The 27,277-nt window shown below is 37.4% G+C and overlaps 2 protein-coding genes across 9 annotated transcripts in view; one reads left to right on the forward strand and one right to left on the reverse strand.

Annotated features, from left to right (window-relative positions):
• The window catches only part of kcnc3b (potassium voltage-gated channel, Shaw-related subfamily, member 3b), a 76,487-nt gene extending 66,330 nt beyond the window's left edge, over positions 1–10,157 (reverse strand). For 6 of the 7 annotated variants that reach the window (XM_067434624.1, XM_067434623.1, XM_067434621.1 and 3 more), the window contains exon 1: positions 9,670–10,157. The gene's annotated coding sequence lies outside the window, so the exon portion shown is untranslated. Of the gene's footprint in view, positions 1–825; positions 1,002–9,669 lie in introns of those variants that run through there. The other variant, XM_067434619.1, reaches the window with a different exon arrangement.
• Positions 10,158–15,933: 5,776 nt separating this feature from the next.
• Positions 15,934–26,822, forward strand: LOC137064080 (dynein axonemal assembly factor 3-like). 2 transcript variants are annotated; one of them, XM_067435413.1, is made up of 12 exons: positions 15,934–16,019; positions 16,178–16,323; positions 23,170–23,279; positions 23,405–23,498; positions 23,811–23,971; positions 24,069–24,245; positions 24,978–25,100; positions 25,189–25,311; positions 25,510–25,717; positions 25,858–25,972; positions 26,062–26,136; positions 26,333–26,822. In XM_067435413.1, exons 2-12 carry the CDS (start codon positions 16,242–16,244, stop codon positions 26,469–26,471), a joined length of 1,407 nt encoding a protein of 468 aa, XP_067291514.1. In that variant the 5' UTR covers positions 15,934–16,019; positions 16,178–16,241; the 3' UTR covers positions 26,472–26,822. The 2 variants fall into 2 exon arrangements, with proteins under 2 accessions (XP_067291514.1, XP_067291515.1); XM_067435414.1 differs by having other exon boundaries at positions 15,939–16,019; positions 16,191–16,323.
• The last annotated feature ends 455 nt before the right edge of the window (positions 26,823–27,277 follow it).

Genomic DNA, 27,277 nt, shown 5'->3' on the forward strand with positions numbered 1-27,277 from the left:
ACACACTACTCACACTATTTATACCACAAAATGGCACAGAATAGTGCAAAAGTATGTAAATTGAAACACATCCAAGATAATATACCTTAAACGATTAGTTGACTTCAAAATAAAAATGTATCGGTAATAATCCTTTAATAAAGTTAGACGCCTAATCAAGCACTGTATAAAAAGTCCTCGATCACGGACATTTTCACAACTGTTTTATGGAGTTTGTTTCTACCAAAAGTGTTTTTTATCTCTCTTTCGGAAAGCGTTTCATCAGCAAAATAATTAGCAGTGTTGGGGAGCAGCTATTACATGATACAGTGTTATGTAATTTAATTACAAAATACAATGCAACTGTAATAAGTTACAGTTACAGAGAAAAATGTGTACTTAAATTATAGTTATGAAAATATTATCGTGGATTACATCTGAATATTTTCTGTAAAAAGCTAGGATATGTTGAATATATTAATTTGTTGCTTTGCCTGTTTTTGATGTGCAGATGTCTCCTGTTATTTAAAGGGGACATATCATTAAATAAAAAAATCAAGTCTAATAATTGGGTCCCTGGTGCTACCAAAACCCAATAAATGTGAAAAAGGACAACCCAGTAACTCTGTTAAGCCTTTCTCTGCGTGTACATGAAAAAACAGCCACTCAGATTTCTATCCCGTTCTGATTTAGAAAGGGGTTTCTATTATAATATTACGGCCCCTTTATCTGCACGTTTCCACCTATAGCGCCGCTATTTTGTTTTCTCAAGTAACACCGGTGAACAAGACGCTGGTATGTTTGACAGATTAAACACAACAAAAAAGATGCAAGAGAAATACTTACGAGACGTGACGTCTGACAGCCAGTTGTCTGTGTGCGTGTGCTTCAGATAAGTGCTCTCAAAAAAATGATCTATTAGAAGTTTAAACTAATAATAAACTGTAATGATGAAAGAAGAACTGTGCTATCCGTGAGTGATCACGATATAGATGATAATCAGAACCAAGCAGATGTCTTATAGTATGTGATTGAGGAAGGAAGTGTGTGGAGAGGGGGTGGGTCCAAAGCAGATCATTTGCATTTAAAGGCACATGCAAAAAACAGCCTGTTCTTGACTGTAGTCAGAAATAGGTATTTACAACATGCATGTATAAATCATCTGTGAGGTATTTTAAGCTGAAATGTCACAGACACATTCTGGGGACAGCTGAGACTTAAATTACACTCTAAAAAATGCTGGGTTGTTTTAACCCAATGTTAGGTCAAATATGGACTAACCCAACAATTGGGTTGTTTTAGCCCAGCAATTGGGTTGTTTTAATCCTGTGGTTGGGTTAAATATTTGCTCAAGACAACCCAATCGCTGGGTTAAAACAACCCAACTGCTGGGTTAGTCCATATTTGACCCAACATTGGGTTGTTTTTTACTCAAAGTTTTTTAGAGTGTACATCTTGTAAAAATGGCTCCCCAGTAAAGCGATGCTATTCGGATGCTTTTGATTGGTTCTCGCAGAGCACCACGCCTGCCAATTAAAGCCGCTGAAAGCTTTAGGCTACAAACTGTCTGAGAGTTGCAGCCGTAGCGAATGATTAAAAAAATGTGTTCCAGAGCTGGAAATTTAAAATTAATTTAATCCAGAAATCTGTATTTAACTTCAGGACGATATCGAATTAAAAAGAGGTGCTAACCTATGATTTATTTTATTTATTTATTTTTGGTGGCTGTGCTTTAAAGTGAAATGATTATAATCTTAATTCAAGAGATGAAAGGTTTTGATAGTCTGACAGTAATCAGTGTTGAGATGTTAGAAATGTAGTAATCAATCAGTTACATTAATAAAGTAATTGAAATAGTAACGCTACTTATTACATTTTTATTTGGGTAACTTGTAATCTGTAACCTACCGCATTGTTCCGAACATAAGAATGTTTTTTTCTCACCCTTGAAAATACATCTGAAAAAATTGAGTCAAAATCTGAACGATACGGTTTTACATTTCCAAAGTTGCTTGACAATCATTATGTTGTTAAACAAAAGTGCAATCTATTGAACGCTACTTCCATCCCTGATAGCCTCATTTTCATTCCTGTCATACACAAATTAGGTCTATAATGTAAAGGACAGAAAGCGGAAGTTGCAATAGACATGATATGCATGCCAAAACTGCTCATCTTACAGCTCCCCCTCTAAAGGCTGGCTGTTCCCGTCTGGTGCAGTGGAGCCCCATCCGGACATGAAGGGAACTGCAGAGATGCAGAGAGTACTGCAGTCGCCTCCCCTTTGCAGTGACACCACACACACTGTCCTGCACCTCACACACACACACTTCTCTGATCTGATCTTTACGCCAACAATTTCAACCATTCTATCGAGACATTCATCATAAACGCCTTCCTCTCCCTCCCTCGCTCCCTCCTTCAAAGGTCAAAACATTAGATCCACTGATGCAGAAAGAAATATGGGTAGACAGACAGAGAGAGAGAGCGAGCATTAAAAGGATCTTTTCCCTGCCTGCTAGCAGTCTTATCTCGTGCACGCACGGGGTATTTATTGATACAAAAATACTTCAGCAATAAAACCTGAAATGCATGATTCACATTATAAAAATCCTCTCGGATAGACAGAACCGTCACGTGATGCACTGGAGCTGTGTCTATTTCTGCAGCTGTGAACACATCTCCGCACTGTGATTGTATGTGTGTGTGTGTGTGTGTGTGTGTGTGTGTGCTCGCGAGTCTCACATTTTCATTCAGCGACGTGCTACAGACCGCAGTGAAGAGCAGACTCCATATTGTCTGGTTCAGCTGCTGTGTAGGAAAGCTTTTCCTTCCTTAAGGGCAAACTATCATTCTGGGCTACCTGTGAGCACAAATAGCAGCCCATTATACTCCAAACAAAAGAGCGCGCAACTGCGCCATTGGCTGCCGGCGGAGCGCCTTCCTCTTTGTGGAAACGTGTGCTGCACATTAACCTGTCAATTAGATTTTAGAAATACTGCACTAGAAGTGATGTTTTTTAAAATAGACTGCTAACAAATGACACTCTTAAAAGTAAAGGTTCTATTTAAAACTTTAAAGGGTTCTATAGGGCACTTTATATAGCAATTAATGTTATGGATTTATTTTCAAAGGTGCCCTAGAATTGAACTAACCTTGCCATAGTGAAATAATAAGAGTTCAGTACATTGACATCACATACTGTGAGTCTCAAACACCATTGCCTCCTCCTTCTTATGTAAATCTCGTAAATCAAGAACTCCACGGTAAAATAAGTGCTTCTCAACATAAACCCAACCGTGACGCAAGCGTTGGGGATCGTTTATATGCACGCCCCCAACATTCGCATCTGTCCAAACATGTTCATTGTCAGGCGGAACTGACGGTAACTGGGACTGCAGGAAAACAAGACACTTGAGGATAGCAAAAACGGCAACTCTCATGACACACGTCATGTTCAGGCTGTGCAGGGGAAGGGAGGACTTGAAGAAAAGTGGCAACTGTATTTCTGCAAGCAGTAAGTAGTGATTTATCCCCTAATTAAACAATTTCTGATTAAATTGAAAGTTTCTTAGAGAGACAGCATTGTCTAGATGACGCAAGATGCTAGTACAGTAACAATACAAAACTCCAAGTACCACACAAAACTAAATAGTGTGTCTAATGACAAAGGGTAATATTATTTTGTATTATAAAATATAACCGTTGCTTAGATCGTTCACTCGATCCTTCTAGCAAACGTCACCTTTTCCACCATATAAGTTAAAACGACAGTCATTTGACAAGGCTATTCATTTTGTAAAAATATAAGTTATATATTTATATTTTTGAGAACTGTATTAGGCCCATGATGTTTCTGATGATCAATATTAAAAACTTAACATTTTGGCAAAAAACATGATACATTTTTTTTACAGGGTTCTTTGAATACGAATAAGAAGTGTGAGAAAAAACTGCATTGACTTGATCAATGTCTTTTTCAACCAGTTTAATGCATATTTGCTCAATAAAAATATACATTTCTTTTAACAAAAAGTCTTACTCACCCTAAACTTTTGAACTGAACAGAAGTGTACTATCAGACACTTTCTCTCTGCTTTCATATCCTGTTTTAAAGTCTTATGGAAGCACACAATTCATCAAAACAATTCAAAAAACTTTCATTTCCCCTCAAAATTCATTCAAAATATATTCTTAAAACTTTCATTTCCCCTCTCTTTTTTCCTGTTGCTCGTTATATTTTAAATGTAATTTTCTGTCAGCATATCAGAGACTTCTTGAAGTATTAGCTGTTGTTCTCATTGGTATCTGTAGAATATCTGCTGTTCTCAGACAGTGTGAAAGTTATGTGACGGCAGCGGATTACATGCTGAAAGGAAGTGTCAGGGTCATAGTTATTATTTATTATTGTTCTTCATAAGCGATGATGATCTCATATTGTTAAACCCAGGTTACAGAGATATCAGCATTACAACCAAACAATGACATTTCAGAAGTGGTTGGATTCAGAACACATACTGATCCAGTAAAACTGAACAAGATTTATCCCTTCAGTTAGCAGTAGATAAAGAACCTTGTCTTATAATCAGTTATTCTGCAGAGCTAACCGACTGTGTTTCAGTCAAGACGAGCCTTGTGAAGTTCTGACGGGCCTGTTGACATTTACATGATGATGTCACTGCGCCTCGTCTCTGCTAGTAGAGAATCTCTCTCTCTCTCTCTATCTCTTTCTCTCTCTCTAGACACTTTGCTGTAATTGCTGTTAAACGTGAGAAAGAGGTGAGCTCTCAGACGCAGAGGTGAGGAAGGGGTTACACTGGCTGTAAGACGATACACTTTCCTCATTTAGCAACTTTGACCTCTTACTCAATTCATATTTCTCATAATCCCATACATTTCTCTGGTTATGCAGGTTTAGATGTCTGTTTTCCACTGACGGTCATTGGTATGAGACCTTAAATGCTCCTGTTGGAGTTGCTTTAGCATTTACTGTTTCTTAAAGGGGTAGTTCACCCAAAACTGAACGTTCTGTCATCATTTACTCATCACGCCGTTTCATAAGACTTTCGTTCATCTTCAGAAACAAATGAAGATCTTTTTAATGAAATCTGTGAAATTGCTGTCCCTCCATTGACAGTTATGCAACTACCACTTTGACACTTCAAAACGTTTATAAAGAGATTGTGGAACTAATCGAGCAGTTTAGTCCAAAATTTCTGAAGAGACACGAGCAGATTGAATTTAAGCTTTCATTCATATAAACATTGATAAGCGAACATGAGCTCCACCCAACATGCTTGATGCACGAGAACAAACCTCAAAGAACCTCAGCAACAGGAAAAAATAAAGGGGAACTGAAAGTTTGTCAATTTATTTTGGATGAATTTTGAGGGGAAATGAAAGTTTTATGAATTGTTTTGATGAGTTTTGTGCTTACATAAGACTATAAAACAGGATATGAAAGCAGAGAGAAAGTGTCTAATAGCACAGTTCAAAAGGTTTTTTGTTAAAAGAAATTAATATTTTTATAATTCAAATATACATTTTATTGATCTAAAAAGACATTGATCAAGTAAATGCTGGTTTTTCTTTTATCACACTTTTTATTCGTATTCAAGGAGTCCTAGAAAAAAATTGATCACCGTTTCTACCAAAATATTGTAATCAATGTTTTTAACATTGATAATCGGAAAAAATAGAATGAACCTCATTGAAGCTCAAACGTGCTGCGTAACACGAGAATGAACCTCATTGGTTCTCGCTGAAGCTCAAACGTACTGCGTAACACGAGAATGAACCTCATTGGTTCTCGCTGAAGCTCAAACGTGCTGCGTAACACGAGAATGAACCTCATTGGTTCTTGCTGAAGCTCAAACGTGATGCGTAACACGAGAATGAACCTCATTGGTTCTCGCTGAAGCTCAAACGTACTGCGTAACACGAGAATGAACCTCATTGGTTCTCGCTGAAGCTCAAACGTGCTGCGTAACACGAGAATGAACCTCATTGGTTCTTGCTGAAGCTCAAACGTGATGCGTAACACGAGAATGAACCTCATTGGTTCTCGCTGAAGCTCAAACGTGATGCGTAACACGAGAATGAACCTCATTGGTTCTTGCTGAAGCTCAAACGTGATGCGTAACACGAGAATGAACCTCATTGGTTCTCGCTGAAGGTCAAACGTGCTGCGTAACACGAGAATGAACCTCATTGGTTCTCGCTGAAGCTCAAACGTGATGCGTAACACGAGAATGAACCTCATTGGTTCTCGCTGAAGCTCAAACGTGATGCGTAACACGAGAATGAACCTCATTGGTTCTCGCTGAAGCTCAAACGTGATGCGTAACACAAGACTGAACCTCATTGGTTCTCGCTGAAGCTCAAACGTGATGCGTAACACGAGAATGACCTCATTGGTTCTCGCTGAAGCTCAAACGTGATGCGTAACACGAGAATGAACCTCATTGGTTCTCGCTGAAGCTCAAACGTGATGCGTAACACAAGACTGAACCTCATTGGTTCTCGCTGAAGCTCAAACGTGATGCGTAACACGAGAATGAACCTCATTGGTTCTCGCTGAAGCTCAAACGTGATGCGTAACACAAGACTGAACCTCATTGGTTCTCGCTGAAGCTCAAACGTGATGCGTAACACGAGAATGAACCTCATTGGTTCTCTATTAGCGGTGCTAGCAGAGACGGGGCGCAGTGACATCATCATGTAAATGTCAACAGGCCCGTCAGAACTTCACAAGGCTCGTCTTGACTGAAACACAGTCGGTTAGCTCTGCAGAATAACTGATTATAAGACAAGGTTCTTTATCTACTGCTAACTGAAGGGATAAATCTTGTTCAGTTTTACTGGATCAGTATGTGTTCTGAATCCAACCACTTCTGAAATGTCATTGTTTGGTTGTAATGCTGATATCTCTGTAACCTGGGTTTAACAATATGAGATCATCATTGCTTATGAAGAACAATAATAAATAATAACTATGACCCTGACACTTCCTTTCAGCATGTAATCCGCTGCCGTCACATAACTTTCACGCTGTCTGAGAACAGCAGATATTCTACAGATACCAATGAGAACAACAGCTAATACTTCAAGAAGTCTCTGATATGCTGACAGAAAATTACATGTAAAATATAACGAGCAACAGGAAAAAAGAGGGGAAATAAACGTTTTGTGAATATATTTTGAATGAATTTTGAGGGGAAATGAAAGTTTTGTGAATTGTTTTGATGAATTGTGTGCTTCCATAAGACTTTAAAACAGGATATGAAAGCAGAGAGAAAGTGTCTGATAGTACACTTCTGTTCAGTTCAAAAGTTTACGGTCAGTGTTTTTTTTATTGAGCAAATATAGTTTAAATGTATCTAACAAGACACTGATCAAGTAAATGCAGATTTTTTTCTCACACTTTTTATTCGTATTCAAAGAATCCTGGGGGAAAAAATGATCACGTTTCCACCTAAATATTACGTTTATTACATTGATATCAGATATGAGAATGAACCTCATTGGTTCTTGCTGAAGCTCAAACGTGATGCGTAAAACACGAGAATGAACCTCATTGGTTCTTGCTGAAGCTCAAACGTGATGCGTAACACGAGAATGAACCTCATTGGTTCTCGCTGAAGCTCAAACGTGATGCGTAACACGAGAATGAACCTCATTGGTTCTCGCTGAAGCTCAAACGTGCTGCGTAACACGAGAATGAACCTCATTGGTTCTCGCTGAAGCTCAAACGTGCTGCGTAACACGAGAATGAACCTCAATGAACCTCAGCAACAGGAAAATATAAAGAAGAAATTAATGTTTTGTCAGTTTATTTTGGATGAATTTTGAGGGGAAATGAAAGTTTTGTAAATTGTTTTGATGAGTTTTGTGCTTGCATACAGCAACAGGATATGAAAGCAGCGAGAGAGTGTCTGATAATAATAATTAATAAATTGTTTGATTTATATAGCGCTTTTCATGGCACTCAAAGCGCTTTACATTGAAGGGGGGAATCTCCTCAAACCTCTCCTGGATGATGCGACGGCAGCCATATTTTGTCAGTACGCTCACCACACACCAGCTGATTGGTGGAGAGGAGACGAGTGATTAAGCCAGTCATTATATGGGGATGATTAGGAGGCCATGATGGACAGGGGCCAATGGCTAAATTTGGCCAGGATGCCGGGGTTACACCCCTACTCTTTATCGAAGAACATCCTGGGATTTTTAATGACCACAGAGAGTCAGGACCTCGGTTTAACGTCTCATCCGAAAGACGGTGCTCTTTGACAGTATAGTGTCCCCATCACTATACTGGGGCGTTAGGACCCACACAGACCACAGGGTGAGCACCCCCTGCTGGCCTCACTAACACCTCTACCAGCAGCTACCTGGTTTTCCCAGTTGGTCTCCCATCCAGGCTCAGCCCTGCTTAGCTTCAGTGGGAAACCAGTCTTGGGCTTCAGGGTGATATGGCTGCTGGCCATAGTACACTATAGGGTCAGTAAGTATTATTTTTATCAAGCAAGTATGCTTTAAATTTATTTAAAAGACATTGATCAGGTAAATGCTGATTTTTATTCATATTCAAAGAATCCTGGAAAAAATGCACCACGTTTTCCGCCACAATATTACGTTTTTAACATTGATATTAATTTTAAATGTTTCTTATAAATAAATGATTGTGAGCAGAAGAGACTTCTCCTTTCAAAAATGACTGACTATATCAATCTTCCTTATGATGGTCCAAACAGAATAAAAGCCTAACTATTTAGTGTCCTTTTGACTGCTTGGTTACAGATGGGAGAGAATGGAGAATAATACAGCTCAACTATTTTAATCCAATCAAGTGTAATTAAATCCGTATCTATCATAAAACAAGAACAGCAATTTTAAGCGGAACTAGCAGATGTTTCAACGCATCAGTTTCCGTTAGCTCAGCGTGTGATTTTATTTAAGAGCAAATGCGTTTGTTTAACTTAACTGCATGAATTTAAACCACTAAAGCATGTGTCCGAGCTTTCAATAACCATCACACCAGACCACTGGTCACCCAGTTCAACATCCACGGACAGCTCTTTAATTATTCACCCCGTATATAAATAAAACCTCCATTTCTGCCATCTTCCATGCTCTTATTTCACGAGTTCACACAAGCACCGCTCTGTTGTCTGTATCCCTCTCTCCGTCTCTCCCTGATTACTCATCCCTGCAGGAAAGACATGACACTAGTTATCCACGGTGGCTGCCTTACACGGGCCAATAGGTGAAAATGATCCCATTCCACCTTTTAAATCCACGTAAATCTGGTCGTGTGAGGAGGACATACGCTCAATTGGGCTGTGCGAAACATGTGGACATGTATGTAGTGTGTCCTGCATCTCATTTCACACACCTGCCCGTGTGCTGTGATGTCTCGCTCTAATGCCGCTCATGCTATTCCACATCAATGCTGGTGCGGCCGGTGAGCATCAATGCATTCACAATGAACACCAGCATTAAAGCAGCACAAAACAATACTTGTTGAATGTTGTGGAAGTAAAGCTCACTGTATAACACATCCTGAACCATTAAACACTAGTGGAAACATATAGACAGATAAGAGTTTATTTAATCCCATTACAGAAAATTGCATGCAACAGACATCACACACACACTATACAGACATCTACTAATCAGTATACTCACTTGACCTGGGTTGAGTTCAGATCATATGTTAATCCATAAGCATAACCCGACGCTTGTCTCAGATCACGACATGTATGCTCCAGTTTTCCACGGATGTATTTAGAGCTGATAATTAAGAGAGTAGTAAATAAGATCATTAACGCTAATGGAAACAACAACACACACTCTATTATAGTGTGTGTGTGTGTGTGTTACACCTTCCTCCCCTTCACAGGCAGCTTGCTCAAATAATTTCAGCAGCCTAATTTGATCTCCCTGGCGCGTGCGAACAGGTTTTCCCAGAGGAAGAGAAGGATGAGGATGATGGTGGTGCTGGTGGTGATTTTTGTCCCGTTTTTGAATCGCCCTCCTGATGTCTAATGCAAGCGGTTCAGACAGACGACACACACACACATTCACGCGCACACACACTCACGGCTCCAGGCGGAACTGCACCTTGCTCGTTTATTTATTTAATTCATTTTTTCTTTCTTTCAGATGTCACGCGTGGGCGGTGGGAGGACTCACGCGAGTTCGGTAGGTGACTGTGACGTGGCGCGCGCGCGAAGGGAACAGAGATCGCGCGTGGCGCTTCATGCAAAAAGGTTTATCTGAAATAATGTGAAATATTTTTATGTGTAATGTATCTGTTTTTACTATACTTTTCTATACGGGCCCTATTTTAATTATTATGATATTATCTGCATAACAATCTGGAATTTTGAAGCGTTAAAATAAAATGGACAATTGTTGTTTTTTATGGAAAATTGCAATGTTTATTATAGATTATTTATCTGTACATTATTTATTAATGTAGGTGCCCTTGTAATCTTTAATAAATATAAATTCGCATCCCTCTAGCAGCAACATCTCTTATCTGTCACTCACATAGGATCATAGCAATATCAAGCCACAAGGTTAATTTATATACTACCTATACAAAAACTGCAACATAGTGTCGGCCCATATCCGGCCCATATCTGGTAGTACCATAGACTGTAAAAAGAAAAAAAGTATGCATTAAATCCACATGTACCAGATGTGGCCCAGATATGGGACACACTATGTTGCTGTCTGGGACTGTTTATAAAGTGCCGCGAGGTTCGTCTAGCAACTCTCAATACACTTCTGAGCTTTAAAAACCAAACTCTGGTCAGGCCAATCACATCGTGTATAGAGTCGGTGGGCGGGGCTTAACATAATGACGACAGCCGAGTTGCGTTTGCGTGCTTCTAGTAAACACAGAAACTGGCGAAAGACGGTCTTTCGAATCAGCTTTGACCGTGACTCTGGAAGACTTGGAGTTAAGCTTTCCTCTGAGAAAAGAACAAAGAACGGCACTGAAGTCATTCTTAAGAAGGGAAGATGTGTTCGGAGTTTAGCCGACCAGATACAGCGAAAGTTTAATCTATCAGCGAGCTCTGCTTCACCTTCGTTGCTCTGGTTGTAGTAGCGCTATCCTATCGCGTGCAGAGGGAGTTTGAAAGACAACCGTTTATCCGCCCCTCGGATTGAGCTGTCTATGGTGAGTTTCCAGACCAAACATCTTGATGTGGGTCTCGCTTGTCAGGCTAGGGAATCTCCATAACCACCACCAATGTGTAGCACCACCTGGATGATGCGACGGCAGCCATATTGTTTCAGAATGCTCACCACACACCAGCTGATTGGTGGAGAGGAGGATAAGTGATTAAGTGAATAAGGAGAGGGGGGTGATTTGGAGGTCATTATGGGCAAATTTGGCCAGGATACAAACCCTACTTTTTTTCAGAATGTTAGTAATGCATGCGAGGATGCAACAAGAGTGGCAGACATGTTACTTGTTCAGATGACATTCTCCAATTCGTATTTTGGACATACTTCCAAGACATAGGATCTGGGATTCAGAAGTACAGTATCCACACTGGTGCGGTGACTGACAGCCACACATACTCCTCAAAACATTAGATTAATCCATGTTGAGGAGCCAATGTCGATGCACAACCCGCATAAAGATGATAATTCCACAAATAACTGCAATTGCAGGTTTCAAACAAAGATGGAGACAAAGAGGCAAAACTTATAGACTGCAGCCTTAACTTATAGCTCAAATATAATGCATGGAAGAGTTTGAGATCCTCTGTGTGGAAAAAAGGGTTGAGGGAGACTGATTCACCCGACGAGTTGTTTGAAAATCATTGAATATTGTGGTGATGTGCAGTATCATGAGAAAATGAAAGCGTTTTTTGACCTTTGATGCATTTAAATCTGTTGAAGAAGACTCCAAAACAGTTCCAGGAGCCTTTAAAATAGAATAATACAGGCACTTTAGCCAGGCTCAACCCCAATATACCAAAAATAATTGTAGACAGTATCTTCTACTTTATGTAATTACATAATTTAACAGCCTTTCCTTGGAGTCCTTTCCTTTGAGTTTCTGTCTTCTGGCGTCTCAGATGTTTGTGTTGTATCTGTTAGTGATGTGAATGATTGTGCTGTTTTCCTCTTTCCTCTTTCTTGTACCTGTGATTGTATGGCTAGGGAAGATCCCTCTTGCTTTGTAGCATTACTCCATTCTTGAGTACTTTGTATTATTGCTCCAGGATTCTCTTGTGCATGTGTGCTCCCTTTTCGATGTACAATGAGTGATTCAGTTATTTCTCTTAGCAGATTCTCTGTTTGCATACCGGTATTTGGCCTCAACTCTTGTTGGGTGGCAGTATTCCCTTCTTCTGTCTGTTGATCACAATAGTATCCTGACGCTGCAATATTGACAAATAAGCAAAGATTCAGTAAAGGACAGCAATTGTATACATCTTTTATACCCACTTGTGACACTTACTTCTTGATGAACTTCTAGTAATGTGTATAATATTCCCATATGAATTCTTCAGGCTCTCCTTTTCCACAACAGAAATTCACAAGATATAGACAAAATTATTTCAAATACTAAAATGACATATCACTTGTCATTGTAAATGAATTGTCATTTTAATGGATTGCAAATTTACATACAAAAGAAATTAAATGAACAAAATAGCTCTAACACAGTAACTGCGATTTCATTAGATACAGTAAAATCATTCTCTGATCCTCACACACTTTCAGATTAGAAACACTCACACACACGTTTACACTGTACAAACTGTATATCTTATCCCCTATACACTGCCCCTGCCCCTAAACCTACCCATCACAGGAAACATTCTGCATTTTTACACGCACACACACACACACACACACACACACACACACACACACACACACACACACACACCTTTCAGGAGGGAGGAAGTCCTTCCATTCTATTTGATCGTTTATATGTAGGGTCTAAAATAAAATGATAAACAGTATTAATCAAAAGAAGCCAGTTTACTTTTTTTAAATAGCAGTTATGCAGTTTACTTTAAACTCAGTGATTATTTTCTTCTTTTCGTCGTCTCAGACTTACCAAAGACATTTTGTTCCCAATTCATTTTGATTGAGTGTTTTTTCCACCAACTTTAAGGTTCCGTTTAATAGTTCTACTTTCTGTCTCAGAATATCGTTCTTTACTTGTCTTAGCACACTGTGGACACGTCTCAATTTAACACCATCACACTTCTGAATCTCTAAAACAAACCAAATATCAGCACAGCAGTTATGGCCCCCCAAAAATATTCTGAAATAAGCCACCATATAAAATGACTAAAATGTCTTTGCATTATATATATAAAAAAATTAAATCAAGGGACATTTGTTTTAAAGAAATATACCACAAATACACACAATCAAAGCATAAAGTAAAGTGTGCTAGGTTAGAAATACATATTCAGGTTAAGGGGATAGTTGGCCTAAAAATGTATATTCAATCATTATGTACGTATCCTCATATTGTTCCAAACCTGTATGATTTGCTTTCTTATGTGTAACATAAGATATTTTGAGAAATGTCTCATTGTTGTTTTTTTTTTTTTTTCTGTTCATACATTGGAAGTCAGTGGGTCCCAAAACTGTTTGGTTACCAACATTCTTCAGTTTGACAGAATTTGAATGAATTTCAAGAGGAGCATACATCATTAGACCAACTGATTAAAGAAAAGCTTTGTTTGCAGATGCCACTTTTGAGCATTTGTATCTAATGTCATGAATTTCAGACATTTTCAAGTGTGACTTAATAAGTGTCCAGAAATGTTGGGGCCACTGTATGTTTTAAGTGAAAATGTTACATGTTTTTAACACATGAAAAAACCCCTCACATTTCAACTATGTAAGCAATGTTAACATGCCATTCTTCAAATAATGTACATAACATGCATGACACATACTGTACTGATGTGTTTTTCAATTAACAAACTTCAGTTATGGAAATGCATCTGCAGTTAAAACGGTACCTTACCCTGTACGTGAACTACTCAGTCTGCAGACATCCATCATGAAAAACCTTACAAGTGTATTTCCCTGAATCTGACAGCTCAAACTTTCTCAAGGTCAGAGAAAGATTTCCTGTCTTTAGCTCCTGTATGGACAGACTCAGTCGGTGCTCATAGTTGTCATTTGTTTTCTCCTGTCCGTTCATATACTAAACCATCTGATGTTCATGGACACAGCACTGGTCTCAGGTGAGAGATGAACAGGTAAGGTGACGTCTTCTCCAGGGTCAGCAGGGTTTGAGATTTATGAATGACTTCACAAATATAGTGGTCCTTCTGTGACCTCCTGACACCTCTGAGAATCAACAACACATTTCCATTGTGTAGATCTTGCAACGAGAGACTCACTCGACCCTCATAGCTCACTTTCATCCGTCCATCTTTATAATGACAGACCAGATCCTCATTATTACACCACTGAGTTTCCATTGAAGCAGCACTGACGGCTGGCTCAAGATGACATGACAGAACGGCTTCATCTCCAGGCTCAGAAAATATAATGTTAGACTGGCAAACAAGAGACTAGGCCAACTCTGAAGAACAAAGAGAAAAATAATAATTAGAAAAATAATAATAAAGAAAAAATGTACTTGTCACAACAGTGTTTTATGTGCAGTGAGACTTTGCAGAGGCATTAAAGTTGTAGATGATTTTTCTTTTGACCTACCTTGCTTAGTTTCTGATGTGTATTTAGCTTCAGCCATTTCGGCACATCTGAGACACTGATGAAAAATCCACTGTAAGCCTAGAAAATAGCCTGTGATACTATTAAAGTGTCCATAAATATATCCTCACATTGTATTTTTACATTTAACTTAAGTTGATGAGCAGTAAAACAATTACATTCAAACCTCTTAATTCATTAAATAGATCATGTTAACTTTAATATTAACAAATTAGCAGCATGAATAAAACAGCTCAATCTCAATGTTCAATGTATTTTAAATATTTAAAATCTTTATATTATACTAAAACCTTTAAAACCAAACTTTAGATTGAGCCGTTCAAAACATTGATTATTATTATTATTATTATTATTATAAAACTTAACATAACATGATTTTAAACACAATTCTTATAGTCAAACATTGCTATATTTAAATAAAAATAAAGCGAACTTTTAACATTTACAAACAAAACAAAAGCATTTACAAATGCATTAAAATGATCTAAATGAGGCATGTTACTGCCCTCTACTGGCAGAACAGACAGTTTTATAAAAACAAAAACGAAAGCTTTCTTATTTACAGAAACGTCAAATCCTTTGTATATAATAAAAAACAACAACAACAATAATAGGTCTACATACATACACAATATGCTCCTGTTTGCTAGTTTTAATGTTATGAATGTTGTTTCATACGTTATATGTTGTTTTTAAATAGCCTATTTATGTACGACTATAAAAACAAATGCCTTGTATATTTCTAAATGAGATCCAGTGGAATGCATGTATGACTTAAAAAAACAAAACTAATTTTTTAAACTAAATTTTAGACATTTAAGTTTCAGATACCTGTCGATTTAAAGAGACTTCAGCTCAGAAGAGCAACAATTACAGGCACATAAAGTCATAATTTATACGATATTGTATCTTAAAACACGTATCAATCTGCCCACATTTTTATTTTAGAGTGACCTTATGTTTTCCTGAATTCTATCAAATATAAAGTTAATTTAATCCAAGTTTCAACAGGGATTCCCAGTGCGTTCAACGTCGCACTTACCACCGAAACACTAGTTGGGCAGGTTTTGCAAGTAACTTAGACTCTGAAAAATTAATCTGAAACTAAAATGTTGAGATGCCGTGAATTCAGTGCTTCCTTCTACCATGGATCATTTTACCCTATGATTTTACCACTCTAGAAGTCGCGCGCTTCTTGTTGCCAGGCAACCGCCGTCCACTCCAAACATTACCTTACGTTAAATCGGCAAGAGGAGCGAGAGGTTACACAGAGGATTATTTACCCTTTGCTACATGTAAGTTATGTTGTAAGTAAGTCATATACTAAAATAAGACTACACATACTTGTACAGACACTCTGTAAAACTAAGATATATATTTAGTTGCATTATAGCTAAGTAGGTTTGGGACAAAGTAATTCAGCCAGGTGCTAGCTAACCTAAATCCACAACAGTCCTCTTAAACAGGACCCCAGAATATTTAGGCGTTATCCTGTTGTTTCGTAGTGTTTGTGAAAAATGAGCGCCGGTCGGACTGTTGAGGGCGCGGGATGTGTGACCTGGTGGGGATTCGGACCAGCACGAGACCTCCTGAGCTCAGGTGAACCATAAACCTCACACTAAACACCAAAAACCACAGAAAGAACAACCACATCACACTAACAACCACAGAAAGAACAACCACATCACACTAAACACTTAATACCCACAGAAAGAACAACCACATCACACTAAACACTTAATAACCTCAGAAAGAACAACCACATCACACTTATAACCACAGAAAGAACAACCACATCACACTAAACACTTAATAACCACAGAAAGAACAACCACATCACACTAAACACTTAATAACCACAGAAAGAACAACCACATCACACTAAACACTTAATAACCTCAGAAAGAACAACCACATCACACTTATAACCACAGAAAGAACAACCACATCACACTAAACACTTAATAACCACAGAAAGAACAACCACATCACACTAAACACTTAATACCCACAGAAAGAACAACCACATCACACTAAACACTTAATACCCACAGAAAGAACAACCACATCACACTAAACACTTAATAACCTCAGAAAGAACAACCACATCACACTTATAACCACAGAAAGAACAATCACATCACACTAAACACTTAACAATCACATAGAGAACAACCACATCACACTAAACACTTAATACCCACAGAAAGAACAACCACATCACACTAAACACTTAATAACCTCAGAAAGAACAACCACATCACACTAAACACTTAATAACCACAGAAAGAACAACCACATCATCACACTAAACACTTAATACCCACAGAAAGAACAACCACATCACACTAAACACTTAATAACCTCAGAAAGAACAACCACATCACACTAAACACTTAATAACCCCAGAAAGAACAACCACATCACACTAAACACTAAATAACCTCAGAAAGAACAACCACATCACACTAAACACTTAATACCCACAGAAAGAACAACCACATCACACTAAACACTTAATACCCACAGAAAGAACAACCACATCACACTAAACACTTAATACCCACAGAAAGAACAACCACATCATCACACTAAACACTTAATACCCACAGAAAGAACAACCACATCACACTAAACACTAAATAACCTCAGAAAGAACAACCACATCACACTAAACACTTAATAACCTCAGAAAGAACAACCACATCACACTAAACACTTAATACCCACAGAAAGAACAACCACATCACACTAAACACTAAATAACCTCAGAAAGAACAACCACATCACACTAAACACTTAATACCCACAGAAAGAACAACCACATCACACTAAACACTAAATAACCTCAGAAAGAACAACCACATCACACTAAACACTTAATACCCACAGAAAGAACAACCACATCACACTAAACACTAAATAACCTCAGAAAGAACAACCACATCACACTAAACACTTATACCCACAGAAAGAACAACCACATCACACTAAACACTTAATACCCACAGAAAGAACAACCACATCACACTAAACACTAAATAACCCCAGAAAGAACAACCACATCACACTAAACACTTAATACCCACAGAAAGAACAACCACATCACACTAAACACTTAATACCCACAGAAAGAACAACCACATCACACTAAACACTTAATACCCACAGAAAGAACAACCACATCACACTAAACACTTAATACCCACAGAAAGAACAACCACATCACACTAAACACTTAATACCCACAGAAAGAACAACCACATCACACTAAACACTTAATACCCACAGAAAGAACAACCACATCACACTAAACACTAAATAACCTCAGAAAGAACAACCACATCACACTAAACACTTAATAACCCCAGAAAGAACAACCACATCACACTAAACACTTAATACCCACAGAAAGAACAACCACATCACACTAAACACTAAATAACCTCAGAAAGAACAACCACATCACACTAAACACTTAATACCCACAGAAAGAACAACCACATCACACTAAACACTAAATAACCTCAGAAAGAACAACCACATCACACTAAACACTTAATACCCACAGAAAGAACAACCACATCACACTAAACACTAAATAACCTCAGAAAGAACAACCACATCACACTAAACACTTAATACCCACAGAAAGAACAACCACATCACACTAAACACTAAATAACCTCAGAAAGAACAACCACATCACACTAAACACTTAATACCCACAGAAAGAACAACCACATCACACTAAACACTAAATAACCTCAGAAAGAACAACCACATCACACTAAACACTTAATACCCACAGAAAGAACAACCACATCACACTAAACACTTAATACCCACAGAAAGAACAACCACATCACACTAAACACTTAATACCCACAGAAAGAACAACCACATCACACTAAACACTAAATAACCTCAGAAAGAACAACCACATCACACTAAACACTTAATACCCACAGAAAGAACAACCACATCACACTAAACACTTAATAACCCCAGAAAGAACAACCACATCACACTAAACACTAAATAACCTCAGAAAGAACAACCACATCACACTAAACACTTAATAACCCCAGAAAGAACAACCACATCACACTAAACACTAAATAACCTCAGAAAGAACAACCACATCACACTAAACACTAAATAACCTCAGAAAGAACAACCACATCACACTAAACACTTAATACCCACAGAAAGAACAACCACATCACACTAAACACTTAATACCCACAGAAAGAACAACCACATCACACTAAACACTAAATAACCTCAGAAAGAACAACCACATCACACTAAACACTAAATACCCACAGAAAGAACAACCACATCACACTAAACACTTAATACCCACAGAAAGAACAACCACATCACACTAAACACTTAATACCCACAGAAAGAACAACCACATCACACTAAACACTTAATACCCACAGAAAGAACATCCACATCACACTAAACACTTAATAACCCCAGAAAGAACAACCACATCACACTAAACACTTAATACCCACAGAAAGAACAACCACATCACACTAAACACTAAATAACCTCAGAAAGAACAACCACATCACACTAAACACTAAATAACCTCAGAAAGAACAACCACATCACACTAAACACTTAATACCCACAGAAAGAACAACCACATCACACTAAACACTAAATAACCACAGAAAGAACAACCACATCACACTAAACACTTAATAACCACAGAAAGAACAACCACATCACACTAAACACTTAATACCCACAGAAAGAACAACCACATCACACTAAACACTTAATACCCACAGAAAGAACAACCACATCACACTAAACACTTAATACCCACAGAAAGAACAACCACATCACACTAAACACTAAATAACCTCAGAAAGAACAACCACATCACACTAAACACTAAATAACCTCAGAAAGAACAACCACATCACACTAAACACTTAATACCCACAGAAAGAACAACCACATCATCACACTAAACACTTAATACCCACAGAAAGAACAACCACATCACACTAAACACTTAATAACCTCAGAAAGAACAACCACATCACACTAAACACTAAATAACCTCAGAAAGAACAACCACATCACACTAAACACTTAATACCCACAGAAAGAACAACCACATCACACTAAACACTTAATACCCACAGAAAGAACAACCACATCACACTAAACACTAAATAACCTCAGAAAGAACAACCACATCACACTAAACACTAAATAACCTCAGAAAGAACAACCACATCACACTAAACACTTAATACCCACAGAAAGAACAACCACATCATCACACTAAACACTTAATACCCACAGAAAGAACAACCACATCACACTAAACACTTAATACCCACAGAAAGAACAACCACATCACACTAAACACTAAATAACCTCAGAAAGAACAACCACATCACACTAAACACTTAATACCCACAGAAAGAACAACCACATCACACTAAACACTAAATAACCTCAGAAAGAACAACCACATCACACTAAACACTTAATAACCACAGAAAGAACAACCACATCACACTAAACACTTAATACCCACAGAAAGAACAACCACATCACACTAAACACTTAATACCCACAGAAAGAACAACCACATCACACTAAACACTTAATACCCACAGAAAGAACAACCACATCACACTAAACACTAAATACCCACAGAAAGAACAACCACATCACACTAAACACTAAATAACCTCAGAAAGAACAACCACATCACACTAAACACTTAATACCCACAGAAAGAACAACCACATCACACTAAACACTTAATACCCACAGAAAGAACAACCACATCACACTAAACACTAAATAACCTCAGAAAGAACAACCACATCACACTAAACACTAAATAACCTCAGAAAGAACAACCACATCACACTTATAACCACAGAAAGAACAACCACATCACACTAAACACTAAATAACCTCAGAAAGAACAACCACATCACACTAAACACTTAATACCCACAGAAAGAACAACCACATCACACTAAACACTAAATAACCTCAGAAAGAACAACCACATCACACTAAACACTTAATACCCACAGAAAGAACAACCACATCACACTAAACACTAAATAACCACAGAAAGAACAACCACATCACACTAAACACTTAATACCCACAGAAAGAACAACCACATCACACTAAACACTAAATAACCTCAGAAAGAACAACCACATCACACTAAACACTTAATACCCACAGAAAGAACAACCACATCACACTAAACACTTAATACCCACAGAAAGAACAACCACATCACACTAAACACTAAATAACCACAGAAAGAACAACCACATCACACTAAACACTAAATAACCACAGAAAGAACAACCACATCACACTAAACACTTAATAACCACAGAAAGAACAACCACATCACACTAAACACTTAATACCCACAGAAAGAACAACCACATCACACTAAACACTAAATAACCACAGAAAGAACAACCACATCACACTAAACACTTAATACCCACAGAAAGAACAACCACATCACACTAAACACTAAATAACCTCAGAAAGAACAACCACATCACACTAAACACTTAATACCCACAGAAAGAACAACCACATCACACTAAACACTTAATAACCCCAGAAAGAACAACCACATCACACTAAACACTTAATACCCACAGAAAGAACAACCACATCACACTAAACACTAAATAACCTCAGAAAGAACAACCACATCACACTAAACACTAAATAACCTCAGAAAGAACAACCACATCACACTAAACACTTAATACCCACAGAAAGAACAACCACATCACACTAAACACTTAATACCCACAGAAAGAACAACCACATCACACTAAACACTTAATACCCACAGAAAGAACAACCACATCACACTAAACACTAAATAACCTCAGAAAGAACAACCACATCACACTAAACACTTAATACCCACAGAAAGAACAACCACATCACACTAAACACTTAATACCCACAGAAAGAACAACCACATCACACTAAACACTAAATAACCTCAGAAAGAACAACCACATCACACTAAACACTAAATAACCTCAGAAAGAACAACCACATCACACTAAACACTTAATAACCACAGAAAGAACAACCACATCACACTAAACACTTAATACCCACAGAAAGAACAACCACATCACACTAAACACTTAATACCCACAGAAAGAACAACCACATCACACTAAACACTAAATAACCTCAGAAAGAACAACCACATCACACTAAACACTTAATACCCACAGAAAGAACAACCACATCACACTAAACACTTAATACCCACAGAAAGAACAACCACATCACACTAACAAACACAGAAAGAACATAATAAACCACATTTCAGACTGATAAAAATAATAATAATAATAATAATAATAATAATAATAATAATAAATCTATGGCAAGCCGTTTTAACTTTAATCATTCCTAGGATATGAATTCTTGGTATCAACAATTGCATTTTAACTAGTTACAATGCTAATTCTTGATTATCAGGAATCAGATTTTTACTAGTAATATTTTTTTTTAATATTGTGATATCAAATAGCCTATCTATGGCAAGCCATTTTGACTTTTAATCATTCACCGGATATGAAATCTAGATATCAACAATTACATTTTCACTAGTTACAATGCTTATTTTTGATATCAGGAAATGTATTTCCACTAGTAAAAAGTTCTTGATATCAACAATGACGTCATCACTCGCAGAAATCAAATTCTTGATAATAAGGATTCATTTTCAACTAGTAAAAACTATAATTCTTGATATCTGTAAATTAGTTGTATTTTCACTAGTTAAATATCACCATAGGCTGCCATTCAAATTCAATTGTTGATATCTAGAATTAAATTCTTACTAGTTGAAATCCCAATTTCACATATCAGAAATACAATTCTTACTAGTAAAAAAAATCATAATTTTGATATCAATAATTACCTTGTTACTAGTAAAAATATAAATTCCTGATATCAAGAATTCAATTTTCACTATATGAAATGTTAATTCTTGATATCTGTAATTTAATTCCAACATGTTACATTTGTTTTTTCCTGATATCTGAAAATGTGTTTATGATATTGATAATTAGGAGTAATTTCAGATATCTGAAATGGCTTTGTTTCTCACATTTTTACTAGTGGACGTGTAATTCTTGATATAACAAATAGCCATTGTTACTAGTAAAAATCCAATTTCTGAGATCAAGAAATAGCATTTTAACCAGTAATGATTGAATTGTTAATATCACATATTCATATTCTGGGAATGATTAAAAGTCAAAACGGCTTGCCATAGTCAACCATCACAGTATCTGACTAAACACATTAAACATGGATCAATGTTCACACACATTTGTTTTATATTTAAATTCATTTTACGTTTATGTAATATCTATACAGACAAGACAGTGAGGTCAGATGGAGAGCTGAATGTTTTGCTGGTGGGCAGTGGAGATCCCAGACACATCCTGAAGACCATCACCGGACTGAGAGACTCAGACACACTACATGTGAGTGACATCTCTATCTCTGATCTCAGAGTGTGTTACATACAGCATTATAATAGCCTTTATGACCACATCCTAAATCAACAGTTTAGTGTTTGTTAATGTGTTAATGATGAGATGTGTTGCAGGTTTGGGTGATTGAGAACAGTATGGAGGTTGTTGCCAGACAATTATCACTACTATATTTATCTCTTCTGACCACTGAGAACATCAGCCTACACAGTACGTACCTTCATATATGACATCGCTTCTGCTCTTTTAAAAATTATACGTATATATAACTCATTATTTCCAACATAGTTTATGCATAAACACATTTAAAAACAGAATATAATATATAATACAATGTGCATTTTATAAACTAATATATTAAATTTTGACAATTCTTGTTGTTTCAAGGTATGTAAATGTGTAGAAATAATGCAATTAAATCTCCCAAAAAATAATATTTACAGATAAGTTATTGTATTCTGATGATGTCACATATTGCATTCATGTTTGTGTATACTCAGCTCTAATTGTTGTATTTTTCAGAGAAGACAGAAGTGTTTCTGGAGGTTTTTGGGAACTCTGAGATTCGCAAAGAGACTGAAGAGACTTTAAAACACGCCGCGGCTCAACTCTCTCTCTCCATCACACACACTCTGTCCTCCGACTCACACATGCATCCTTGCCTTGATACGAGCCTTCTGAAGGTCCAGCAGACTTTCATATGTGTGTGTGTGTGTTTATACCGCATGTCATAATCAGATTCAGCTCAGTGATATCCTCTCCTCTGCTGTTTCCTCTCAGTTTAAGGAGAGAGATGAGCTGCTCCGGATCTTTAAACTGTGGGAACGGCCGCCGTCAGTGCCAGCAAGTGTGTGTAAGGTCTGGGACGCCCGTGTTCGGCAGCACCTGGGGACTCGCTACGACTCACGACAGGGGTGTTTCGACTGGGATCTCACCATGAAACTCCACCAGAGAGGCGTAAGTACCAGATCACATGACATCATTATACACCTGAACTCCTGACAGCCAATCAGAGTAATAAAACTCTGTGTAATAAAAGTGTAATAAAACTCTCTTCACTGGATGTTACAGACATTTAACTTATTTCAGCCCATATTTTGTTACAAATCTGAGTTTTTAGTATATACTTTTTATTAATTTATATTAAAGCTACACTGTGTGATATTTTCCCCCATCTAGCGGTGTAAAGGTATATGACCATACAGTGAATATTAGTTTCTGTTCCTCTCAATTCCGATTTCGGTGGCTAATTTAGCCGAAGATTAACATGGCTTTCAGTTGGACCTCGTCCATGAGTGCCATCGAGTGTTAAAACGCGAAAGGCAAAGCTTGAATTTACGGGTATGTCCCTCTTTGGCTAATGTACTTTCAAGACGGAGGGGCAACATGGCGACCGGCATTCGAACCCCTCACCCGTATGTATTTTCAATGGCATATTATAAACTTAGGAGAATACTTTATTACTTGAAAGAAGGAAATATACATTAATGAGCACTTATATTTTTGAAAGAACTAAGTGTTTTTAGGTAAGAATAAACTAAAAAAGTTACACAGTGTAGCTTTAAAGTTTATGTTTTTTAACATTTAATTTTACTTCAATTAACATTTATTTAAAGTAATAATACTTTTAATGGTTATAGTTCAGGTTCTCATTGCTGTTCAACAAAACCCTGTGATTTTCTCTCTTAGTGTGGCGTCATTAGCAAACATCAGTATGTGAAATGGAGGGAAGGCGGTGTGGCCTTTGAAATGAGGGAGGGGCTTTATCAAACAGCCAATCAGAGTCTGCTTTCCACACGAGTGTTCAATCATGTGAGTATATTGACTGTCTACTATAATAGTTGCGATCCATGATACACTGTCATTCAACTGTGTGTGTGTGTGTTTGTGTTTGTACCAGAGAGGAGATCGGGTCGCTGTTAGAGGATATTGGGGTGACATTGTTTCCAGTCCGTATCTGTCCTTCGGCATAGAGACAGAGAACAAAGACCTGCTGAAGAAACAGAACAATCAACATGTCAAGGTGATAGAAACTATCGGTAGTTAATTACCTCCCAAACCAAAGTTACAAATGAAATCCTCATTAAGAAACTGTACATCATATTGCATTCTTCTGTCCAATAACACATTTATAACTTACTGCTTGTCATTTATATTGCATGATATATATATTGTGTTGCAATAACCTGTAAATAATCATGTTTTACCTTTTCTTTCTCAGACGGCTCAGGATATTTCTGAAGTGAACATCCTGGCGTTGCTTGAATGTCTCGCCACTAGAGGGAGCGCTTCACCGAATGAAGATTTACAAAACCCTTCAAGTTCCTGTTGTCAATCCACAGACAGTCTCACAACAGAAGAGCAGACACAGAATGATCCACCTTCCTCTCAAACTCACACAGAGCCTGAGCAACAGACACAAGCGCTTGGTAACGTCCTATTACGACAAAACATAGTTAATCTACTCCATGGAGAGTGAAATGCTACAAATAAATCAAACAGTGCTGCATTAAAGAAGACAGATAGCTTTGAGTTTCACACATTTGCTTTATATTCCTGTATTTTCCAGATTTGCTGAACGTGAGTGGAGTTAAAGTGTCATTTCTGTCTCCAGACTCACTCAACAAACTTCCTCTCAAAAACAAATACAGGAAGTTGTTCAACAGCATCTTCTGTTCAGCTAGGTGAAGCCTTTTCATAAACGGGATTTGGGTTTGTGTGTGATCAGCATAAACATAAATCTGATGATAACACAATCTGTGTGTTTTCTCAGTATGGTTCATCAGCTCGATTCTTCTCTGAGAGAGATCGCAGCGCCTGATGCTGCTCTGGTGATAGAGTTAGCAAAGTAAGTCTGTCATCACACACACACACACACACACACACACACACACACACACACACACACACACACACACACACACACACACACACACACACACACACACACACACACACACACACAGAATAACTTACATTTTGATACACAGCTTGTAAGCAAATCTCAATTGAATGCTCATGATCACTGTGTTTTTCTTGTTCAGCTTCCTGTTGGACCTTTCAGTAGAGCAGGTGTCAGGATTTGCTGACAGAGTGAAGGAGATCGCTGAAGAATCAGGATTCACTGCAACACACGACCTGAGCAGCGACGCATATGCAGTATTTACACGGAAAAAAGACTGAAGGACTCACACAGTTTCAGATACACACTTTACAAACATACTCTACATCAACCTATACATTTGATGAAATTCACACAAAAAAACCTGACCTTTTCAGATTAGGAACTAAAATTTGTTTTAATGGGAGATTTGATCAAACAAACACTAACACTTCATAATTTTAACAAACATTTAATTATGCACAATATAGCTTATTGCTATATGATTGTACATTAAGTAGCTGATAGCTTTAAGCATTGCACAAAAGTCTTCATGTTTGTTAACTTTTTCAGATACAGATTTTTTAGGTTGACAACAGATTACTAAATAATATAGTAAAAACGTTAAACAAAAAATAAAAATGTTAAACAAATACTGTTGGAATGAATGCATGAGCAAGAACCTGCTGAAAACCAGTTTTATATTGAGTCAGGCCTGATTGTTCTTAATCTGTTCCTGCTTGAAAATATAAATAAATAAATGAAAAAAAGGAGAACAAAATAAAAATGAAACAAAACAACAAAAACCAAAGCAGAGAGAGAAAGTGTAAGGCTCTGCAGTGTACAGTAAAAAAAGCAGTACTTAAACAAATATTGTTACATTATAAATTAAATTATACAATTGGATTTTATGTTGCATTCAATGGAAACAGAATTTAAAGATGCTGTAACCAATTCTCAGAATACAAATCTTCAGTTTCATGAGAAATCACTGTTGGCACCCCACTTTTTTATCCAATTATAAACATCCACAAACCAAACATCACAAAATTAAGAAATATTCCAGATGTGTCTAACATGACACATGCTAGGAAAAACTGATGAAAAA

The sequence above is a fragment of the Pseudorasbora parva genome, chromosome 24, assembly GCF_024679245.1.
Source record: "Pseudorasbora parva isolate DD20220531a chromosome 24, ASM2467924v1, whole genome shotgun sequence".
NCBI classification, from domain to species: domain Eukaryota; kingdom Metazoa; phylum Chordata; class Actinopteri; order Cypriniformes; family Gobionidae; genus Pseudorasbora; species Pseudorasbora parva.